This window comes from Syngnathus acus, chromosome 13 (assembly GCF_901709675.1).
Source record: "Syngnathus acus chromosome 13, fSynAcu1.2, whole genome shotgun sequence".
NCBI lineage: Eukaryota > Metazoa > Chordata > Actinopteri > Syngnathiformes > Syngnathidae > Syngnathus > Syngnathus acus.
The window spans coordinates 10,839,552-10,861,290 of NC_051098.1; the positions used below are offsets into that span (position 1 = coordinate 10,839,552).

The 21,739-nt window shown below is 38.9% G+C and overlaps 1 protein-coding gene across 7 annotated transcripts; it reads left to right on the forward strand.

The window, feature by feature from the left end:
- Window positions 1–1,228: 1,228 nt before the first annotated feature.
- On the forward strand, window positions 1,229–21,607 carry rap1gap2a (RAP1 GTPase activating protein 2a). 7 transcript variants are annotated; one of them, XM_037267141.1, is made up of 23 exons: window positions 1,229–1,835; window positions 8,596–8,680; window positions 11,074–11,109; window positions 13,524–13,556; window positions 13,964–13,996; window positions 14,068–14,289; window positions 14,368–14,471; window positions 14,666–14,744; window positions 14,855–14,908; window positions 15,446–15,529; window positions 15,600–15,700; window positions 16,145–16,274; window positions 16,346–16,501; window positions 16,608–16,679; window positions 16,851–16,937; window positions 17,039–17,179; window positions 18,609–18,758; window positions 18,888–18,967; window positions 19,028–19,126; window positions 19,367–19,481; window positions 19,576–19,678; window positions 19,761–19,834; window positions 20,093–21,607. In XM_037267141.1, exons 1-23 carry the CDS (start codon window positions 1,417–1,419, stop codon window positions 20,099–20,101), a joined length of 2,466 nt encoding a protein of 821 aa, XP_037123036.1. In that variant the 5' UTR covers window positions 1,229–1,416; the 3' UTR covers window positions 20,102–21,607. The 7 variants fall into 7 exon arrangements, with proteins under 7 accessions (XP_037123036.1, XP_037123034.1, XP_037123035.1 ...); XM_037267139.1 differs by having other exon boundaries at window positions 1,230–1,835; window positions 18,855–18,967; XM_037267140.1 differs by lacking the exon at window positions 13,524–13,556 and having other exon boundaries at window positions 1,230–1,835; window positions 18,855–18,967.
- The last annotated feature ends 132 nt before the right edge of the window (window positions 21,608–21,739 follow it).

The window sequence follows — 21,739 nt, forward strand, 5'->3', positions numbered from 1 at the left end:
GACAAGCTCAATTTCCAATGTACTCTGAGGGTAACAGTGTTAATTACATGCTTATTTTAGGAATATTTCCTTTCTCAGGGAATTCAACTGTGCAGAAAACAAAAGTAGTTTTTCCATGGACTGTTAATAGTTTGGATCCTTAGGGTAAATTTAGGTCAAGATTGTTTCTTGATGTGACACTAATAGATGGAACCTTATGATTGTCACATTTGCTTGTTTCCTGGGCTCGATCAATTTCATGCCCTGGCCACTCAGATAATTACTGAAGCAGCTCAGGCATTTGACTTTTTATTTTGTTGTTGAATGAACAAGGCAATCCATTCAAGCCATCAAACCGATTCAACTTTTCATTATCTTTCTGCTTTCTACACTGAATGATTTTTTTTTTCTATTTCATATGGCCGGTATAGTCTTATAGCCCTTGACTACCATCAATACAATTTTATTTTATTTTATTTTATTTTATACATAATCCAGCACACTAGCCAACAATATAACCAACTGTAATGAAAATTGGAACTCTTTATTTATTTATTTTTGTTCATGTGTCAAAGGTTGAACTGATATGACAATTTGGTTCAAGGTCAAGTATTTCACAAAATAGATTTTTTGAAAATAGATAGTTTGTTACAATCAGGAATGTGTGCAAATAAACTTGTCTCATAATGGCCCTGTTTTTGGAGTAATTTCCTTTGTGTCTGTATGACTTCCTGTTTCTGTCAAGCCCTGATGGATAGGTGGTTCAAAAATGAGGAATTGAAAATATTTGTTTATCAGACCTGTAATCTAAAAGCAGCGGAGAGAAGAAATAGCATTAACAAAATGGTAGGAGGGGATCTGAATAACAGTTGGCAAATAAATGAATTCTCTCGCCTTATGTTTTTTTTGAGGTTGCATTTCAGTTTTGATGTCCTTGGCAACGGCACAGCACGCAACAGGCTGATAAGCATTCTGTGGCTTCATACGGTGGGGCAGAGAATCATTTTGTTGTTGGGAATTGAAATTGTGACATAATTACATTTAAGCAACATGCACCACAAAAAAATATGTACATTACAAAAAGCCAATGGTTTAAAGTTAAGCCTTTGCTACATGTTACAAATGTCATGCAGGGAGAGATGGAGGGGAAGTCCTCCTTGAGAAGGAGGAGAAGTGGGCGGTACTTGCTCCAGCTCCATCCAATCAGAGAAAAGGGACTGGACTTAGAGGACAGCAAGTAGGGAGCAAAGCAGCAGCAGTCACAGACAGAGAGGACGGAGAGCATGTTAGTGAACGAGGGAGAGGAAGGGAGTCAGAGGAAAGCTGAGAGATGCAATGCTTCACAGTCTGTGGACTCCTCTGCTGCAAAACTCTTCTCATTAAACAGCACCTTGTGTTCTGGAAGATCAACGCATTGATGCATTGCAGGAGCTGGGGATGCAGATAGTTCACCTTGGACTCAAGTCCAACAGTACCAATTTGGACCTTTTTGGGATCTACCAACTAAGTCGCCTTCCTCAAAGAGCAGCATTGATTCCGCCGTTCCAAGCAAAAGTAGACAGCGTCCGTTGTCTCGTAAGAACTTACCAAACCGATTCTGATCTTGAAGATTTGAAGGCGCTCACCCTGGAAGCCCAAAAGGCCACCACCAAGGATTCACCAAGGAGTCCAGGAGCCAACGTGACCTTGGAGCAATTGTCACCTGAATCCACTCTGGAGGCGCCCAGCATGTCTCAATCCAGAGGGCGTTTACACAATAAAAAAGCCGGCATTCGAGCTGCTGTCATCCTGATTGGACTCTTACACAAGTCTCGTAAAGCCAAAGAGAAGGAGAAGGAGAAAGAAGAGAGTGAAGGGTGGGTGAAGTTTATTTTCTGATGACACTTGCAAGGTTGTGCAGGTAGTTTATTGGAGTGTATGAGACAGTATGCTTCTGCTGGCTGGCTGCCCAAAAATGGACACACAAATACACACATTAGTCCAGCATGCTTGTGAAAATGTGAAAAAAAGTTTATGGGTTGTAATTTATGATACGTCACCTCTATGTACCACTTTGCATGTTCCGTTTGGTTGAGTGGATTTATATTTACAGTTTTATTATAGGTCCTCTTTTTATTGGTGCCTGCTATCGTGTAGTCTGTTGGAGAGTGTGTGTGTGTGTGTGTGTCTAGTCCACACTCTAGTGCATTTGGGTCAGTGGAAATAAAAGAGGGGAAAAGATGGAGAGGAAGAGCGGCAACAGAGTTAGGAGTGAACAAAGGTCCATTCTGAGTGGTTTTGAAGAGCAAACATTCAGTCGAGTATATTGAGTGAACGGAAGAAAGACAAACTGTAAAAGAGGAACATGGGAAAAATAAAAAGTGGTTGTTACTAGCTGAGCTAAAGCCGTTGTTGAGTATATAAGGGAAAAAAGTTCCCACTTATCTATTCCTGTACTGTATATCTACTTCTGGACAATTGTTGCAGTACACTCAGGGATCTTGAGTGGGTACTCGTCGAAGGCCGTGCTGATTATGTAGTGGTCGCTAGTTTTAGTACAGTGCGAACACATGCTTGAATGTTTCCTAACTCGCTCGAAGATTACGTACGATGAATGTGTGTAATCGTAACAGCTGGACTTGAATTAAGATAAAAGCTACCAATGAAGCGTGCCAACATTGGCCATTCGTTGCCAACTATGTAAACCGGGTTGTGTTTGTACCATCTGGTAAAAGAAAGAGTTCTCGGATGTTGTAAATATTGGAGAGGGGAGGGGGTGGGGGGACTAGTTTTGACGGCCCAGGCTTGATCCTCGAATTGGAGTAAAATGCCACAGATGAAAGCGTATCCACGGTATCGCTGACCTTACCTCACCTCCGGTTGTTTGTGTTATCGTGTGACACTTGGATTACCGACAGCACAAAGGGTCCAAAGGTTTCACATTTATTTTGTTTTTTTTACTCAGTCATTTAATAACAACAACCTGGAAGAATGAGATTCAGTTGGAATAACAACAAGCACATAAGTAATTTTGATTTGCACTTCAAGCAATCTTTTTTGGTAGTGTGTTTAAGAGTCAAGGATTGTCAAATATTGCCTTGAGCAAGAATAAGCACCCAACAACATTGGGGGTCCGCCATTGTGGTTCGAATCATGACATAAGCTTGGCAGACTGGTTTGGCTATCTCCAAACACACAAAAAAACAATATTTGTTCTTGGCAAATTATTTCTCTGTTGTCACAATGCTTCTTGGCAATAAACTTGATTACCTTTGGAACGTCTTTTTATTTCTCTTCTGACTGGTGCTGCAATTGTAAGGAACGTGCATGCCATGTGTAACAAGGAGGTGCCAGGCTTGCAGACATGATTTATCCAACAAATCTAATATTTATTCCCAAGAAGCCTTTTTTTTTCAAGAAAGAAATCATTTCCCTCACATAAATTTCCTCGCTTATTTTGTTATGTTCACTTGTTGCCGGGCAAAGTTCATCAGGCTCCATTTCCTTTGACTAATTGGCATTTACCAGTCCAACCCACAAAGGCTGCTTGAATGGCAAACCGCGGGGCTGACAGTACCATGCCCTCGGAGAGACTCCAGAACAGCACTAAGAATGATGAAATAACATCATTTATACTCGGTCATGATGTAATTGAATCAGTGCTCTCTATTAAATAGAAAATACATATTGGAACAAAAGAACAGTGTTTCCATGTGGCGCTGCCCTTCTGCTCCTAATGCATTGCTACTGTGTGTGCCTTTGATTTGTGTTATGGCTTCAGTGTATTTTCTCTGCTTCCTAGCCAATGGCAAGCATATACACGGTATCAGGACAGTTGAAATAGCTTGAGGCAGTCATATAAAAAAAGACAGCACGGCTGTCATTTCTATTGCTGTAGCGGGTGTCACATGAGGAGGGCAATTTCGGACAGTTTGAACTTGCTGTTGTTGTTCTGTCTGCACCATTTCAGACTTTTAGATCACCGCTATTTGTCTTTGTGTCGCAGCGAGTAGCTCAAATGGGATTTTTACTTTGATACAAACAAGTGTGGTGGCACATATTGTATGCAAATGTGCCTTTCTGAGGCTCGACTATGTTCCGCTCACTCTTCTTATCGCCATGCTGGTAGGAATGTGATGTGTATTTACTCTCCATTAAGTTGAACAGCATGAGGCCAGCTGCTTCTATCTGAATGTGTATACTCTCCATGTGTAGACCTTCCACTGATTCTTGTTTGTTTGTGTATAAGTGCGTGTGCGTGCATGTTTGAGTGTGTTTGGTTACAATTTGTGTATATAAGTTGCTTATAAGTGAAGCTCCATACTCTCATCCACAGTGCTGGTTGAAAAAAGTGCTTTGTGGTCACATATTGTTCACTTGGTGTTTTTTTTTTTTTTATAATAATTTTATATATTTTTTAAAATAATATAATATAATATTTTATGATAATAATAACAATGATAATAATAATAATAATAATAATGATAATTCTTCCTTAAAAGTAACATCATGCAGTTGTTATGCATTGATACATTTACGACCTACTTTCTAATGAGCGCGCGGTCTTAAAAACCTATGAAGAATGATGAATTAATAATCCATCATATAGAAATGACTGATGATTGAAAGTGGGGCAACAATTTTTGTGCCTTGATGACTTAACAACTTTGTGACATGCAAGCCCTCATAACACTCAACATACTTCGACGAGCCAAGAGTATCGAACGATAGGCTCGGAACTGGCCTGGCGAGCGTGGCCGCATTCCGTATGGTGCTTGTGTGCGTTATGTCTGGCTGCTTGTTTTTACCTGCGGAAGGGGAGCCCAGAGTGTAAAAAAACAAGCAAGCACTCAAGACAACATGTTTGTGGCATGTAGACACACAAAAACAACACAAATAACCTCCACGCCAACAACTTGACTGAGCAATCAAGGATTGTTTATCAGCAGCTAACACTTTGATTCAGTGCCAATTTGTGATTCCCAGAAAATGCAATGCAACTGTGCTTATCTTGTGCAAAGCCATCAGTAATTAATTTAGCTTTATTCCAGGGTCCAGAGAACCAACTGTTTGTATAGAAACCTTAAAAGCAAGATTTTCCATCATATGTCCTTGCTAAGGTAACAGTTTGCGATTGGTGATGCTTTTAGAAGGAACATTGGCTGCTGTGGGATTGCCTTGACACCTACTTTGCTGATCTTTCAAAGTGATGGACCAGCCTAGACACGTTTCCTTTGCTTCCCTTTACTTTTCTTTAGTTTCCTTTCTAATTTTTGTATACTGGCAATTAACTATACCAAGATAAAATCATTCTAACATTTTTTGTTTGTTTGAGAAATTGATGTATTATGCTTGACTGGTTTTGTTTTATCTGCTTTTGCCAGCCGTGTGATGTATTTTGGCTTGTTTTGTTAAACCCCCGACAACACAAGATTTATTCCCCATCACAAAAGACATTCAGGCAAATTTCTTGACAGTTACATAACTTTGAAAGAGACTTCAAATATATTCCATCAAACACAAAACATAGTGAGCAAAGACAAATCAGTTGGAAGTCACTTGTCAAAATGTTCAAATTTTAGGAGATGTTTAAAGATTGTGATAAAAATCAATAGCAGTTGTGCACTATTTCTTTAAAGAATCTGTCATTGTTTATCAACAACATAATAAAACCATTTTTAAAAAACTGTTATATATACATCGACAGTTAGTTTCACAGTCTTTTGTCTTTTTTCTATCATAATGACCATTTAAAAGCAGGCCTTTTATTTCATATCATTTCCATCTGACTTACAATTAAGTTTCTTGTCAAATAAAATACTGAGATATACTATACAAATTCTACATAGTGCTTTTTTTTTTTATTAACCCAAGCATCAGATATTTAAAAACAAATGTCTCCTTGCTTTTTGGCCACCTTATACACTTTGGTCCCCTATCCCATATTCTGCTTTTTTTTTTTTTTTTTTACTGACTTACTGTTATTTCCATTACATTCCTCCATAACTCCATTTTTCCTCCCTCAATGCTCAATGGCTATTTTTCCTTGAACTGCTCAACTGCCCTTTTATGTGTTACCCCTTTTAAAATGTGTTAATAAGTTAAACAGAACCAAATATGGTACCAAAGAAAAATGAATACACAATATATGGATCCAGTTTCACTCAACCTTAAAAGGAAAAGTAAAACAATAGACATGCTTGTTGGCATGCGTGTTTGTTGACAACACTTAGCTTTGTCTCAGGGTGTAATGGATGGGTTAGTATTGTCTCTAACAAGTGTCCAGAGACCCCCCTCAAAGACAGCCCCGCTCAGGGGATTGAAAGCTCTATTTTTAGTCTGCAGATTCATTTATTCACTCTCCATAGCATGCTCTCTTTCAGCAATCTGTCTGACATCCATTCACTCTGCACCTCTCCCGCCCTCTCAATAGCACTCTCTCCCTTTCTGCAGGACCTTTTTTTTTTTTTTGCTCCAATGTGCTTATCAGCTCGTCTGAAGTAGTGAGGCGATTTGTAAAGAGAAGTATTCAATGTCCACTGACAGATTCTTTTGTACTCACTCAGTCAGACTGGGCAAAATCGTTGAAGAAAAAAAAAAGGAAGCTCTGTGGAAAATGAACAAATTGATAGAGTTGATAGGATCTCAAGCGGGAAAAAAAATAGAAAAGTAACTAGCATTCAGTGAAGGATACAAGAAGAAAAAAACTAACAACGTACTTAGGGCCAAGGTTGTCAGGCTTCCATTCGCTCCCAGCAAATCTCTGACAGACAAAATTTTAAATATTTTCTTAAACTAGCACATATTTTTCATACAGTACAATCCTCACAAAAGTATATTCCCTTCTTCTATTCTGGTTCCCTAACATTTACTTTTGCAGCGGTTTGCCGTATGGGATGACTTAAGGCAAATATTTTGTCGCTAAACCAACCTGGTTGCTATGGATGCAAAAGCATGACACACACTTTCCTTTCCTGGGACGGTCGGGTGCATGTGTGGCTGGGATGGTGAGAATTTTTACTTTGTGGCTTCAGTTGCATACTTTCAGTAATTACTTGGAGTATTTTTTAGAGAGGGAAAGTGTTAGGGCTGCTCGATTATGAAAACAATATTAATCACAAGTATTTTGGTAATAATTGAAATCATGATTATTTAAATGATTATTTTTTAGTACAAAATATGAAAATGTTTAATTTATAAAAAATATTAAGACAAATATGTAGTTCCTCTTAGACCAAAGAAAATGTATAAAAATAAATTCGTTTAAAAAAGGCGCTAATGTATAAATTCAAGTATGGTTTCCTTGTGTAAACAAATAAATGAATTGAGTATTAATGCGTATTAATAAACGTTGTCTTGTGTGATAATCGTAATTAAAATTGAATTTCGATTAATTGCACAGCCCTATTAAGAACCAACAAATGATTATGAAGTGATGAATAGTCACGTTATATTAATTTAAAAGTGATTTTTACCTCATGATCTTGGAGCCAACAACCATAGATTAAACCTGTTCAATATTCACAATCACAAGTTCTCGAGTGAATTTTTCTTTTTCCCTAATCATATGCAGACTTGCTCACATTTAAAGGTCAAAAACCTGCAATTACCTGGCTTGACATCTTTTACTTTCACAGTGTTCCTTCCCTCACAAATTGTTTTTTATCACTCCTGTAGCCGTCGGTATGTCTAAGGTAGTTGTTATTTCATCAGTAAAAGACCAAATGTCAAGGACAGGATGTGCTCATCTTTTCAAAAACCCTTCCGGCCACAGTTGTCTCCGAACAAGCAAATCTTTTTTTTTTTTTTACAGGTCAGGAGTTTACGAACTGTTCTTAAGGGCTGATTGGTTTTCAAGTTCCATTTTAGACACTCAGGGAACATGTGGCATTCACTCACAAATAAAAAACGCATCACATAAATACTCAGTCTTGTAAGTTTAGCGGTACATAGCATGATCTGTTTTTACAGTTGTGGACTATTATAGGACCTGGAATGCAATTAGAATAACTTTAGTTAACTTGATTCAATCAGATTCCGGTGATTTACATCTGCCTTTGAAAAATATTTCTCCACAATCGGTCTCATGCAAAGCAAAATGAACTGCCAACCAGGTTTGCTCATTGGGCAGCCAGATTCTTGGGCGTGCCCGTTTACTAGATGTGCTTCCACATCTGTCAACCTTTAGTAAATTGGGCAAGAAGTCGCCAGCTGCTCCACGGAATTAAAGCGGGAGCCTTTCTGATATGCTTCATAAAGACTAAGATTACTTTTGCAATCTCCACCCGCAAGAAGGGTCACTGCTCATTTGTACCAGGGCCTTTGTCACGCTTTAAGTGTTTCCTTTCACTTACTTGTTCACCCATCTGGTTGAAGTTTTTTTTCCAATTACAAAAAAAAGCAATGTATGTTTTGTTTTTGTTTTTCTTGTGGGCCAAGAAAGACAATATATTATATTAATATTATAATATATTATGTTATGTTATGTTATGTTGTGTTGTGTTATGTTATATTTATTTCTGTGTGGATCCAAATCGAAGTGAAAATCTGTATGAACATGTGATGTTACCCTTCATCTAGATTTATTATTTGCTTTATCATAAACATCATTGAAATGAGTTTTTTTAAACTCCACAGGAAACAGGAGCTGTTGAACATCTCCAACGTCCCTCTAGGAGAATGTCCCCCATCACCGCCTCGCACCGCTCCTCCCAGCATGAAGGTAGGATGTGCACGTATTTTAGCTAAACTTGCATTCCCGTTCACCTCACTGTCTTCATATTTAACATGCTTTCTGTGTTAGTCCCATTGAAGAAGCGAAGAATTTCAGTGATGGTTATAAATGATGACGTTAAAATGTGGACAGTTTATATGATCACATTGAAGTTCAGGAAAGTAGCCTATGTGCTATTATTATTATTTTAGGTTTGATCTTTTATTAATCATTCCCCAGGTTTTGTTTGCTACAATTTCCCTGGAGGAAGATTTTCAGAGCAATACATAAAGAAACAGTATCCACAGAAACCCATCTCAGTCTTGACAGCATGTCACCTTGAACAAAGCTGTAATTATTGGGAGAAATAGTGTGGAAAGGAGTGGCGGAAGTGAAGAATGAATTCTTCTCATGGCATCAAAACCACAAAAGATGACTGAATTCGGAGATTATGTGTAGCTGTGCTGTACGTGTAAGCCATCAGCCGTCATGTTCGGACTGGCTATCTGGCATACAGGGCAGAAACCCGATGGGCTCTTTTGGAGCCAATGTGGTGCTGTCAGTCATTTTCATCCATTTAAGAGACCGGCCCACAATTTAGAGGGAGCAACCCATTAATTCATTTACAAAGCTACACTGTGTGTGTGCTCACCCGCATGTGTTTTATAAAGAAAGATTAACACTGGTCCAACCTGTTTTATGCTTTGGAAACACTCAAGTCAACTGCCTGACTTGACTTTCCTGTCTAAGGCATATAGACTTTATAAAGATTAGACGAGGATTAAATATGGGCAAGAGATAGTGACTATGCAAGATGGAGCTAAACAAATGACGCTGCAGGGATGTACTTTACGTATTTTAGCTGCTGCTTTTGAGGTTTAACCCCATTTGGACTCCGAGAAATCAGGTATTCAATCATTGAAAATATTTTTTAGGGTGATCTTTTATTTTGTTTCCTCACATATATGAATTGTGAAAGCAATATATAGATAAAGATGCACGTATTGTTTTGCATGAGGTCATATTTACGTAATAACTTCTATAAATGTGTGGCTGTATCAAAACAGTGCCTTTGAGGGAGCTAACACATTAACACAGTTGAGGTTGTAGCTCAGGTGTCAGGAGTCAAAGTGCTTGGTTTTTGTGGTTAGTCTATGGTGGTTTTAGCACCCACTAATGCAAAGATGATGCTAAATTTGGATGAGGTATTTTTGAACAAGGCTTTGTGAAGGTGCAAACAGAACAACATTACTGTGGATGAAGGAGGATGCAGAGTGAATCATGTTTCTGGGAGAAAACAACATCTGAACTAGTCCAAGAATTAAAACGTTAAGAATTGTGCTAAACATAGACAGCAAAAAGAATCATTATTACTGTCATGAGGGGTTCGGACCAAGCCGATTGACTGTGACCTACAAAGTATCCAGTGTTGACCTTTAAGACACAATAAAAATAAATAAAATAAAATAAGGTAAAATAATAATAATAATGTATTTGCCTTATGAGGTAATTTAACTGAAGGCACTAATGGGATTTGAACCCTGGATCCTGCCAACTGAGTTCCATGGGAGAGCACCATGTCATGATTAAAAGCGTTATCTCAATTTGACAAGTTATCTGTTTTATTTAGTTTTCCACTCCAATCTCCATCCTGTTAATATTAACCCTGTGATAAGCCAGGTAGGAGTAGTATGGACTACTTGAAAGTGAAGGGAGGGGGTGGTTGATTTATGAGTTTTCATCAAAAGTAATTTCAGGAACACTGGTTTTATTAGTCCTCTGAAAATGTTGTAATCTGTTGCTTTTTACTGCTGGGAGCATTCAAATGGTTGTAAAATGTCTTTCAAGACATTTCTGTCTTCAGGAGAAATACGCTTTCAAGGCATGACTTATTTTACTGTCACACACTTCTGTAGTTCAGACTGTTGCACAAAATCAGTGCGTGACTGCTCAGTATCAGGAAATGCTTCAGTTCATTTTGCCCTATCACACGACTCTTCTTGAACAAGTTTAACTTCACCGGCATTTGCATGCTTGCATTGTATGTGCCAAAAGGTGCACAAACACAAATGTGCAGGCCATACTCACCCTCACAGCTTGTTTATGTGACAAGGTGGAAACCTCCTGGGAGGAAGGTGTGTAAATGCATTTAGGGAAGCGCAGCGCACATATACTTGTTTGTGTTCCTCCCTGAGTGTACATGGGTGTGAGAAAAGGGCGCTACCCTCTTGACTCACTGATGCAGCAAAAACACAATGAACTTGAGTGGCAGAAATGCTCCTGTCAAGATAGACAGTAAATATACAGTAAGATATTTAAATGCAAAACTTTGAACTGGTATTTGATGTCAAGATAACAATGTTGCTGATGGTGACTCAGATTTCCTTTGTTTTGGTTTTCAGTCTGCGGAATTCTTCGATATGCTGGAGAGAATGCAGGTATGAGATTGAAATGTTGTCTTTGTACATCCAACCTCATTTTTAAATCAAACATAATCGACCAAAGTGTTTTGACGCACCCCATATAAATAAATTAATCCGACAAGGGTTTGACTTCTTCACAATATAACACATCTAGTTCCACCTTTGAGGGAACTGTTTGGAGAAGACCCTTGTATGTCATCATCTGTTTGCTTCAAATGTCTTAAAAGCAGGAACTCATCCTACATGTCTGACTGTCGCATCTCTAACCAAATTCTAGTCAAAAAGATGAGTCAAACGTTGATTCAATCAGTCAACGAGATGGCCGCAGTTGTTTGCTTTTATTAATTTAGTATGCGGTAAGCAAAAGCATAACGCTACCAGATAGTATCTTATTCTTTGTAAGGAATTTTTATTGATTTTTTTTTCCCACCCTCCTTTCCTGTGGCCCCTTTGTTCCCTGCGTGGGTTCCCAAGGGCACAGGCTCGGAAAAGTGTGAGCACAGATGGGGGTATAAAATGGAGAGGAGGAGGAGGAGGCATGAAAAGCACTGAAGGAGGATGGAATAAGTGGTCAAAAGTAACGTTTCAAGATTGAAGGACTGATAGACCTCAAAGGTGCACTAGGTCACTAGTTAGATATGTAGGATTAGTACAAAAAGGAACCATAGCTAATGGCAACACACAATTATTATATTTTTCATTTTTGCCAGCATTTCAACCTTAACAAAAGATTAAGTGTCATTTGAATTATCACTCGGTTTTTTTCTCACTCTGCTAAATGGCTTGTAGAAATTACTTTGCTCTATCCAGCGCCGCCTTTGAATGCTTTTGAATGCTATCAAGATGCTCGCTCGCCCACTAAATGGTTATGTTAAGTAGATAAAAAGGTGTGTCGTCCTTTCAACGGGATCCGTGAGAACATCATGGAGACATTTTGCAAGCAGAAAATAACAGCCAATCAATGCGGCCCAATGATCAGATGGTCTGTTACGCACCAAGAACTATCTATGGTCCTCATCCATCTTCTCTGAACCTTGGCTTGCATCAATCTGTTCTTGGCCACCAAAAAAACCTCAACAATAGCAACTGTGTGTTTCCAAGTCATCTTTGTGCCTTTGAAATGTGGCACTGATTGAAGGTCACGTTTTTATTTCTTTTTCTTTTTTTATTCCCCTACTTTCCACCTCGTCCTCCACTCCTCTTTGTCTGTCTGAGAAAGAAAATTGAATCCTCTTAAGCGCGTCTTTGTGATCAGTTTTCTTTTGTGGACAATGGATCCAGTGTGACTGTAAAGGCTGTGCTGTCAATATGCACACAAACACACACGTACACACCATTACTGACATTCAAGTGAGTACATTTATGTATGATCTTGCTGGCGCCGATGGATGGTGAAGTGTCTGCCGTCAGAAATCACTTTGTGTTCCTCTCAGAAAACTGCCAAATTGTTAATATTATAATGTATTCATCTGATGTCTTTTTAAAGGCATTTTTTTAAAAGGCAAAACCAAAATAAAATATCCGTTGAGTGTATACATACACCCACGTGCTACTGTGTCTCGACGAGACTTGATCGATTGTCAAATGCTGAAAGAAACATTTATCCTAGCAGGGATTCTGAGCTGAACGTGAGAGGATGACTAAGTGTCTGTACTACCTGCTTGTGTGCGGTAAAAAGAGCATTAGCATGTATGACTCACTGTGTTTTCATCCAAAAAAAAAAAAGTCTGAACAAACACTTTGTAAAAGAAAAATAGAACTGCGATAACATCATTGTACTTACCCAAGTTGGCACAAGTTGAATGCGTTCTTAAAATAAAAATAAAAAAACGGGGGCAGTCCATGGGTTCATGCAAAGTTATGAAATTGCAAAATTGTTCACACCCATGTCTTTGTTAATTCCAAGAAATCACCAGCTGGTATTGGTTAGTTGAAGTTAACACCCCCGTTTGCCATGTGTGCAAATGACAAACAAACTGAAGAGAACCAACAATCAGGAGAGAATTAAGCAGCAAGTCAACAAGGAAAGTTATGCAAATCTCTGAGAAATATTTTTTTGCAGTCAAACCTGTGCATGAATGTCATTGGTGGACTTGACTAGACTGTGTAAAAATCTAATCAAGTTGGACTTCTTTTAATTATGAGCAATTCATTGAACAATCGCCACAGGTCTTTTGTCTGGTCTCAGCAAAGGGTAAGTTTGGACCCAAAAATAAAAATAATTCAAATAAGGACAAATGGAAATGGGAGTCAAGACATTTGCATTCAATTAGAATCAAGCACTTCAACCTCCAGGCTATGAACGTTTCTTGAATGTGATGTAGAGTTTTCAAAAAGTTCTCTTTCTATTCAATACCCATTGTTGGCGTCATTACAAATTAACCTCTGACCGCTGTGCTTTTCCGTCCTCATGCTGCAAATGGATTCAGGTCCCTAAAGTTGAAGAGACCAAAAAATGGAAGGTGTGACCCATCACACTCATCAGCTTGTGTTGTGACGTCTCTCCTCGATGTCTTTGTCCTCTCTCTGTCACCTCTCAAGGCTTTTGCGTTGGAAAATCAATTGGCTCCTGATCTAACTGATCATAAATTGAAAGAACTCCAACTGCATATTGATCTGTAGCGGCTCCTGCTACTGCAGAGTCAAAAGGATTAGCCAGACGGGCCTCAGCAGTATTTTAGAGGTCGTACCCTGAAATTATGCCACGGTATGCAAAGAACTGTTAGTCACCTTAATCGATCTTTGTTGGAGGTTATTGCATCATTGTCTCATCTTTAACCCCACAAGTTTGGTCCTTCAGCTCTCATTTCCTACATGTGTTCCCTTAATGTCAACCAAAATGTAAACAAGTGTACATTGTTTTTCACAGGATGACTATATTCCCTATCCGCGGATAGAAGATGTGAGTATCTCATTCACATTGATGTGAAGAGACTAGTGCATGATCAGAGTTTGTTGACATTTCTGTTCTAGGTCCTAGAAAAAGGTGGCCCATACCCCCAGGTAATCTTGCCACAATTTGGTGGCTACTGGATTGAAGATGCAGAGGCACCAGCTGGGACACCCTCGTCTTCAGAGTCCAGTTTCTGTGAAGACGAAGATGGAGGAGAAGGTATGAGTCCCGGTGAGGGACACAGCTATCGTCTGGAGTGCAACAGCACAGCACGGGCCTATCGCAAACACTTTCTGGGCAAGGTGAGTGTTTGTTCTCTGAGCTTTCTATATATGGGTCAGCTGTTAATGAAAGTGTGACTAATGTGTGTCTTTGTGCAGGAGCACATGAACTACTACTGCACTGGCAGCAGCATAGGGAACCTCATCATGTCCCTGAAGCATGAGGAGGTTGAGGGCCAAGAATTATTGCGCATTATGCTCAGGTACCAATTGGGCTTCATTTACAATATGCTCAATAGCAGCCACTACAAAATGAGTCATTGCTCACTACCTCGACTTTAAAAAACAAATTCTAAGGATTACAGGTCCTTGGCTAATATGCTTGTATAGCTTCCATTTTATTAAATTAACAGCCTGCTAGTCTCCTTTAAGACAATTTTCTGTCATTCTTTTTTAGGTCAAGGACCAAAACAGTCCATGATAGAATATCCTTAGCGGGCATAAACCAGCTTCCTAGTGTACCTCAGATTGCAAAAGTAAGATACACACACATTCATTTATGCTTTTTTATCCATAGCGTAGGTGTCCTACATATGAGCTCTTGGTGAGAAAATTCATTTCCTTTCACGTCCTTGTTATTTTTCAGCTTCTATGTGACGATGCCACAGGATTAAAGTTCAACCCAGCTCTTTACCCTCGAGTAAGTTGATTCCAGTCTCAAACGGGTCTATTTAAACTACGTTGATGCAAGCACTTCATATTATGAATGTATAAAATCCATTATATCAAAGGTCTCATCTGCTTTTTTTTGTTCCTCTAAATACATTCATTAGCCTTGTCACTTAAATAGAGGGGAAAAGTGCAAGAAGAGCCTTTTCATATTATATCCCTCATAAACCTTCTACCTAGCAAACATCTGCCATACTCAATGAAGGAAATTTTGCAACGGATTGATGGTCCAACAAAAAAATGGACACGGTGGATTGATTTCATTATTCCACGAGCCTCATGGAGGGCTATGATGGAGCTTGCCTTTGGCCGGTGCCTCGGGGAGGGAAACATACCATCTGCGTCTTACTACACAAGAGGCTATGATGAGCGTTGGTCTCGCTCGGGGCTGGAAGAGTTTCCGTGTCAGGCTGACGCAACAAGAGCCAACTAAAGCCACCCTTGAGACATGTTCGAGAAGACGACATAGTGGCATACAGTGACGAATAACTGTTTTGTTGTTGCGCAGGGATCTCAGTTGATCGTAGCTTTCGATGAGCATGAGGTCAACAACACCTTCAAATTTGGAGTGATCTACCAACAATTTGGACAGGTTGCATCGATGGCACAGTTTTATTTTGCATCCTTTTGTATCTGTCGCTGATACTCTTTCTCCAATTCAGACATCTGAAGAAGAGTTGTTTGGGAACAATGAAGAGACTCCAGCTTTCAAGGAGTTTCTCAGCATACTTGGTGACACCATTGAACTTCAGGATTTTAAGGGGTGAGATGTGATAGAAAGCACTTGAATGAGAGACATGAGGACAAATGTGTCTATAAAGCTCAAATATCACAAACAACTTTGCAAAGAATGGAGGATTTAATTGCGGTAAAGAAAATGGGATTTAATGACTAGAACTACAAAAGTGCTATTTTGGCTTCTGTCTGCAATCTAGATAAACTACTTGGCGAAACCTCCTTGGAAATAAAAAGTGTCAGTTAGAGCGATGTGGATGTTATTGTAATAAATAAATATTTGGAGGTTTCAAGAGGAGCTGTGTTTAAAATCGATGCTAACAACTTTGCTTGATTGATTCGGACAAAGTTATTAAAAAAACAGAAAAAGGGCAGGTTGTGACCAATGCCTGATTAAATAATGAAATAATTGTGTTCAGATTGTATAAGCAGCATTTTTAAAAATGCTTTGTCATCTCGACTGCTGTTTTAGATTTCGTGGCGGGCTGGATGTGTCCCATGGACAGACAGGGACTGAATCAGTCTACACAGTTTTCAGACAAAGGGAGATTATGTTCCACGTGTCAACCAAACTTCCTTTCACCGATGGCGATGTCCAGCAGGTACGTGGCCTTAACCTCTTCATCAATCTGTTTGAGACCTGACATTTCATTCTCTGCCCCCCCCCCCTTAGCTTCAGAGGAAAAGGCACATAGGGAATGACATTGTGGCGGCGGTTTTTCAAGAAGAGCCTACCCCCTTTGTTCCTGACATAATTGCCTCCAACTTTCTGCATGCCTATGTGATAATCCAAGTTGAGAACCCATGTACGGAGAACACGACGTACAAGGTGAAAAGAAAGTTTTCCTGTAATAACTCCATATTTCAAATTGATTACATCCCCGTGCTTGTAAACCTGAGCCCTTAGACACTCGACGTATTTATCATCTCGACAGGTATCTGTCACTGCTCGGGAAGATGTACCTCCCTTTGGACCCCCCCTTCCGAACCCAGCTGTCTTTAAAAAGGTGACAACACAAACTAAACACAAAAGATTATTATTATTATTCAATTTTCATTATTATTCTTATTAATAAATGTTCATTATTATTATTCATCAATTTTCATTATTATTATTCAATTTTTATTATTATTTATTATTATTATTACAGTCACACCTCACTGTTTTCTCTTTTCAGGGCCCAGAGTTCCGAGAGTTTCTTTTGACAAAGCTGATCAATGCGGAAAATGCCTGCTACAAATCTGATAAGTTTGCCAAACTTGAGGTGACATGGAAGGCACACTCTGAATACTGGTGTCACATCCATCTTACGGCACAGGTACTTAGAATGTGTTTTGTGCGTGCATGAATGTGAATTTCTCCCAGGGTCGAACGCGAGCTGCGTTGCTTGACAACCTTCACGATGAGATTCACAGACAAAGTCAGGCCACTCTGGGTTTGAGAGAAGCGGAAGAGGAGGACAAGTTGGAGAATGGTGGACATGGAGGTCTGCTGGAGTCCTTCAAGGTGACTAAAATACTGGATGTTTACTTCCCTCCATTTTTAGTATTACATTTTTTTATGATGTTGGCCAACTGTAACATAAACAATGCTGAGGTAAGCTGTACTAGATATCGACCACAACTCTAAACCATTGATTTAATACTATATTGAAACCCTACCATCAATCTTTCTAGAATCATACGGAATTGTACTTTTCAATATCTCTGAATCCACAAGATCACATAGTACTTGAACATAATCAGTGATACAAAGAAATTTGTTTTGGGTAATAGTGAATCAATTATAACCTTCATTGTAAATTCATTTAGTGTGTGTGGGGGCTTTTTTTAATTTATTTTTTTAAATGTTATCATATGACAATCTCTTATCTTAACAGGCACTCTGGACAGCCTTGTTGCAAATTTCGAAGTCGCTTCCAGCATCCGCTTTTCTCATTGCTGCTCTAGCAGTAGCTGTGTATTGTGTGTCGACAATGCAACAGATGATTGCCTCATAATGAATAAACATGTTTAATATGCTGCGTTTGTCATCCATCCCTCCATATTCTATTGAGTTAACAGCATGTCCCCGCTGACTGGATGACGGTACGCCGTGTTCTGGTTGTCAACCATTTGCAGGGCATGTTTTGAAAATGCAACTATTCACAAGTCTTCATTTTTACTGAACATTCATATCTCTCCATGTAAGATTGCTGAATAAGAAATGTGGACCTAAGGATTGTGAGCCTTTGTAAGGAAGTAACAATAAAAAGCATAGAAGATGGATCTTTGCACAAATACACCATAGAAGCATAACAAATCAAACAAAATATACTATATTTCATATTTTGTTAAGCTTTGTCCGAATTGTATAGTTTATTCCAGCTAATCGGGCTGCCATGGCAATAAGCCATGAAAGATCACCTTGGGTGTTCTGAGAAAATATCCAATTTCACGTATTGTAAATATAAAATTGTCCGGTGACAGGAAAAGTACTGTTACTACTTGTTCATTAGATGGCAGAAAGTATTATCATTGTGTATCCAATTATTGCTATTCAAATGATATAGAATAAGTCATGTACTAGCCTCTTGCAATCAGCATTTCATTGAATCTTTGATTTTACATTTTTTGTAATTTTTTATTTGGTGGTGTGTCCTAAAATTTTTAAAATGTAAAGAACTCATGTAAAAGGGGTGCCTTTGTTTAAATGTTGGGAAACTTGGACTCACTGAAATGAAACTATGGCTAGATTCAATTTACAGGTCATTTCTCCCTCTAGCGTTTGATTTGTGTAACTTCAATAACTAATATTTTAATGTTTGTTTTTGTCTGAAAGTAGTTTCAAAGCACTTTTTTTCCAGCCCACTGTATCTCACTGATTTCAAGTCCATGCTTTTATTTTGTTTACCAAGTCCTTAATAGCTGCCAATATGTATTCCTTTTATTTGTAGAGGGCCATGCGTGTGAGGAGTCACTCAATGGAAACTGTGGTGGGATCTAATCGGCTAAGGAGCCCCGGTGGCGGAGGGGGTGTACCACCCAGTTTAAGTGGAGGAGCAATGCCACAGAGTACTAGTGAATGTACAAAGAGCACCTACAATGTGAGTATATGCGGTGTGGAGGAAGAGAGGGAGAAGCCATATATCATCTCATCTTGTTTAAAAGAATTTTGAAGGACTCCATTGTATATTTTCAAGCCTCCTGCATTGTCAACCAAATCTTCCTTAAAGAGCCCAGTCAAAAGGCGATCTGGACTCTTCCCTCGTCTCCACTCCAGCATCGAAACTCCGTCCGAAAAATGCACTCGAAGGTAACAGTACTGTCTCTCACATTCTGTAGATGTTGCTCTAATTTTTTCTTTTTTATGTAGTGACCAAAAGTCTACAGAGGTCTGCCCACTGTCCCAGGAAGTGAGGTCAGAGACATTATCCAACCCCAGCTCACCTGAGATCTGCCCTAACAAAGAAAGGTGAGGTACACTCAATTTCAGCTAACAAAAAGCGTGGTGCGGTAGTGGGTAGAATGTCTGCCTCGTGGTCAAGAGGTCACCTCTCGTGTGTAGCTTGCATGTCCTGGGATTTTAAAATCGCTCATAGCAGGGGCAAGCTCATCATTGCCCCAAATGAGAAAAAATGCTCTAGAAAAAAAATGGAGGTTTTAATATATGTTACCTAACACTTGGTAAGCTAATGTCTGTTTCCTCTTACAGGCCTTTCACTAAAATGAAGGAAAGCGCGAGGCCCAACATTTCCCGGTCGTCATCAAGCACCAGCAGTTTTAGCAGCATTACTGGAGATCCAGAAGCTTTGGAAGATTTAGAGACAGTGAGTAAGACACTCAACACAGCTTCTCCAACCTCAACTTCTTCATTTTGCTTCATGTGTAATTTTTTTCAATTATTCATCCTTCGCCACTCAGGCTAGCCATCCCTCCATAGCATCATCTTCTGCCTTCAGTCCTTCAATCAGCATCGACAGCCCCGTGTCAGGAACTCCTATCATCATGTGCCGCAGCTCCACAGGTAATATCGGAGCTCCTCTCCCGGATTTTTAGCCTCTTGAACATGTGGTTCATTCTTCCTTTTCATGTCTCGGTCTCTCCAGATGGGAAAAATAAGACATCACCGAGGTCCAACTTGAAGTTCAAATTTGACAAAATCAGTCACTCGTCCACAAATGTAAGTTTGTATGTGACTTGTAGGAGAATAAATTAAACTTGTGTCTGCTGTGCACGATGACAATAAAAAAGTGTATGAAGGGAAAGTAAACTTTTGATCAAATATGCAATAACTTAAATTAATCTCTAAAGGTTGTCTCGATACTAAAATTCCATTAATCTGTATTCATTCTTTTTCAAACTTACAATATTTTTCTTGTTGCAGTAATGTCACTCATTCAACCACAGACATATCAATATTTCTCCATTTCTCTTTCAGTCGGAGTAACTTGAGAGGGCCCGTGACTGGAGCTGTGCAAAACACAACCAGAATCTCAAAAACCAAATCATTGTAAAACCACGTCCCCCAAGCCACGGTTGATCAGGCAAGACTAGCAAGGACACCATGGTCCCCAAAATAACTGGCAATACTGTGAGTGTATAGCACCAAATTGTATTTTTGAGGTTCTTTTTGACAGACTTTTGGCAGACAGGAATAATTTAATATTTTACCAATGCTCGGTGCATTTACACGATGTGGTAAATTGTTCATATCGGATTTACTAACCCTGGCCAGGCTGTAATACTGTGATTGTTGCGGTGAGCTCGACTCTGTCCAAAGCTTTTATCCAATTAGTCCGTGTTAGCTTAACACCGTACCCAGGTTTAATGGGAACATAAGCTAAAGGCTTATTAAGGTTTTTAGCTTGTCGGCTGCTGGCCAGTTTAGAGGTTAAGGTGTGCCCCATGTCTAAAAATGATCTGGCAAATAGATCCTATTGAAATAAAATCATACGTTCATTAGTGAGGTATTGGAAGTGTATCAGTGTAGGATTTGTTGTGTGTATGAAAATGTTCTTTTGTAGGACATTTTTTTTGTTACCTTGCTCGCTGCTGCACTATGACCGCTGCCGGAATTCAGTCGTCCCGTGTGATAGTATTTTTTATTTTTGTCAGGATGTCAAATCCCGCAATCCATGTGCTTGTTTTGCTGAAAAATGTTGTGCAGTACGTGGTACTGCATGAATATTTCAAAATTTTATTCTCTACTCGTATTGTAACTGCGTATTACTTTTATTGTGTGTCAGGATAAAATCACCCGAGAGAGGTTTCACTCTTTTCTTTTCTTTTTTAAACAGATTTTTGCACTCTGAAAACATTCTTGCTAGCTCACCGTACCTGTGTACTATGTGTATGATATGTTTTCCTGTCATAACTTGATGACATGAAAAAGGCTGAATTAACCTTTTAACCAGTTCTGGCAAAAACATAATGAATGTGAAATTGAAGTGATTCTGTTTTTATGGCATCCATTAAATGTGCAATGCCAAGGTAGTTGCTTACATGCACAACTAGGCAAGACTAGTTTAAATTATGGATTTTTGGGGCATCAGTTGGACAAAAGGGAGCTAGGGGAAATACTACTTAAGAGTATTCATGCTTCCTGTGATGAAACCCAATTTTGGTTTCTAAATGTTATTTTGACAGAATTAATTTTTATGAGAATAATTATCTGGAGAAAAGAAAACAGGCAAAGACACCAGTTAAAAATTGTATTTCTCATTGAGTTTGCAGCAGCCCTAAATGCCTTGCCGCTTTTTCACTGTTAATATACTTAATTTATTAAAAGATATTTTTTTTAGTATTGTAAAAAATAATTGAAAGGTACATAAGGAAATATAACAGGATGAGAGATATATATGAATTTCAAAGGTGTCTAATGTAAATGTATATTTCGTTATGTAATGTGCCGCTGGAAATGTATTCAACAAATAAAATGTTGTATTTTGTGTGAGTTTTGCATTTGTCATTTTTACATTTTAACACAAGATTGGGTGGATGGCATTTGTAATATATTGGGGGGGGGGGAGATATCCAATACTTTTGGGAAGCTTATTTGGTCATTCTTTCATTTTCTTGCAGTGAA

What these genes read in the sequence shown, in the direction of transcription:
- rap1gap2a (XM_037267139.1), top strand. Translation starts at nt 1,417, where the DNA reads ATGCAGATAGTTCACCTTGGACTCAAGTCCAACAGTACCAATTTGGAC. An exon ending in TCTACCAACAATTTGGACAG is followed by an intron (nt 15,530 to 15,599) that starts GTTGCATCGATG and finishes TCTCCAATTCAG; the next exon opens with ACATCTGAAGAAGAGTTGTT. An exon ending in ATCTGCCCTAACAAAGAAAG is followed by an intron (nt 19,127 to 19,366) that starts GTGAGGTACACT and finishes TTCCTCTTACAG; the next exon opens with GCCTTTCACTAAAATGAAGG.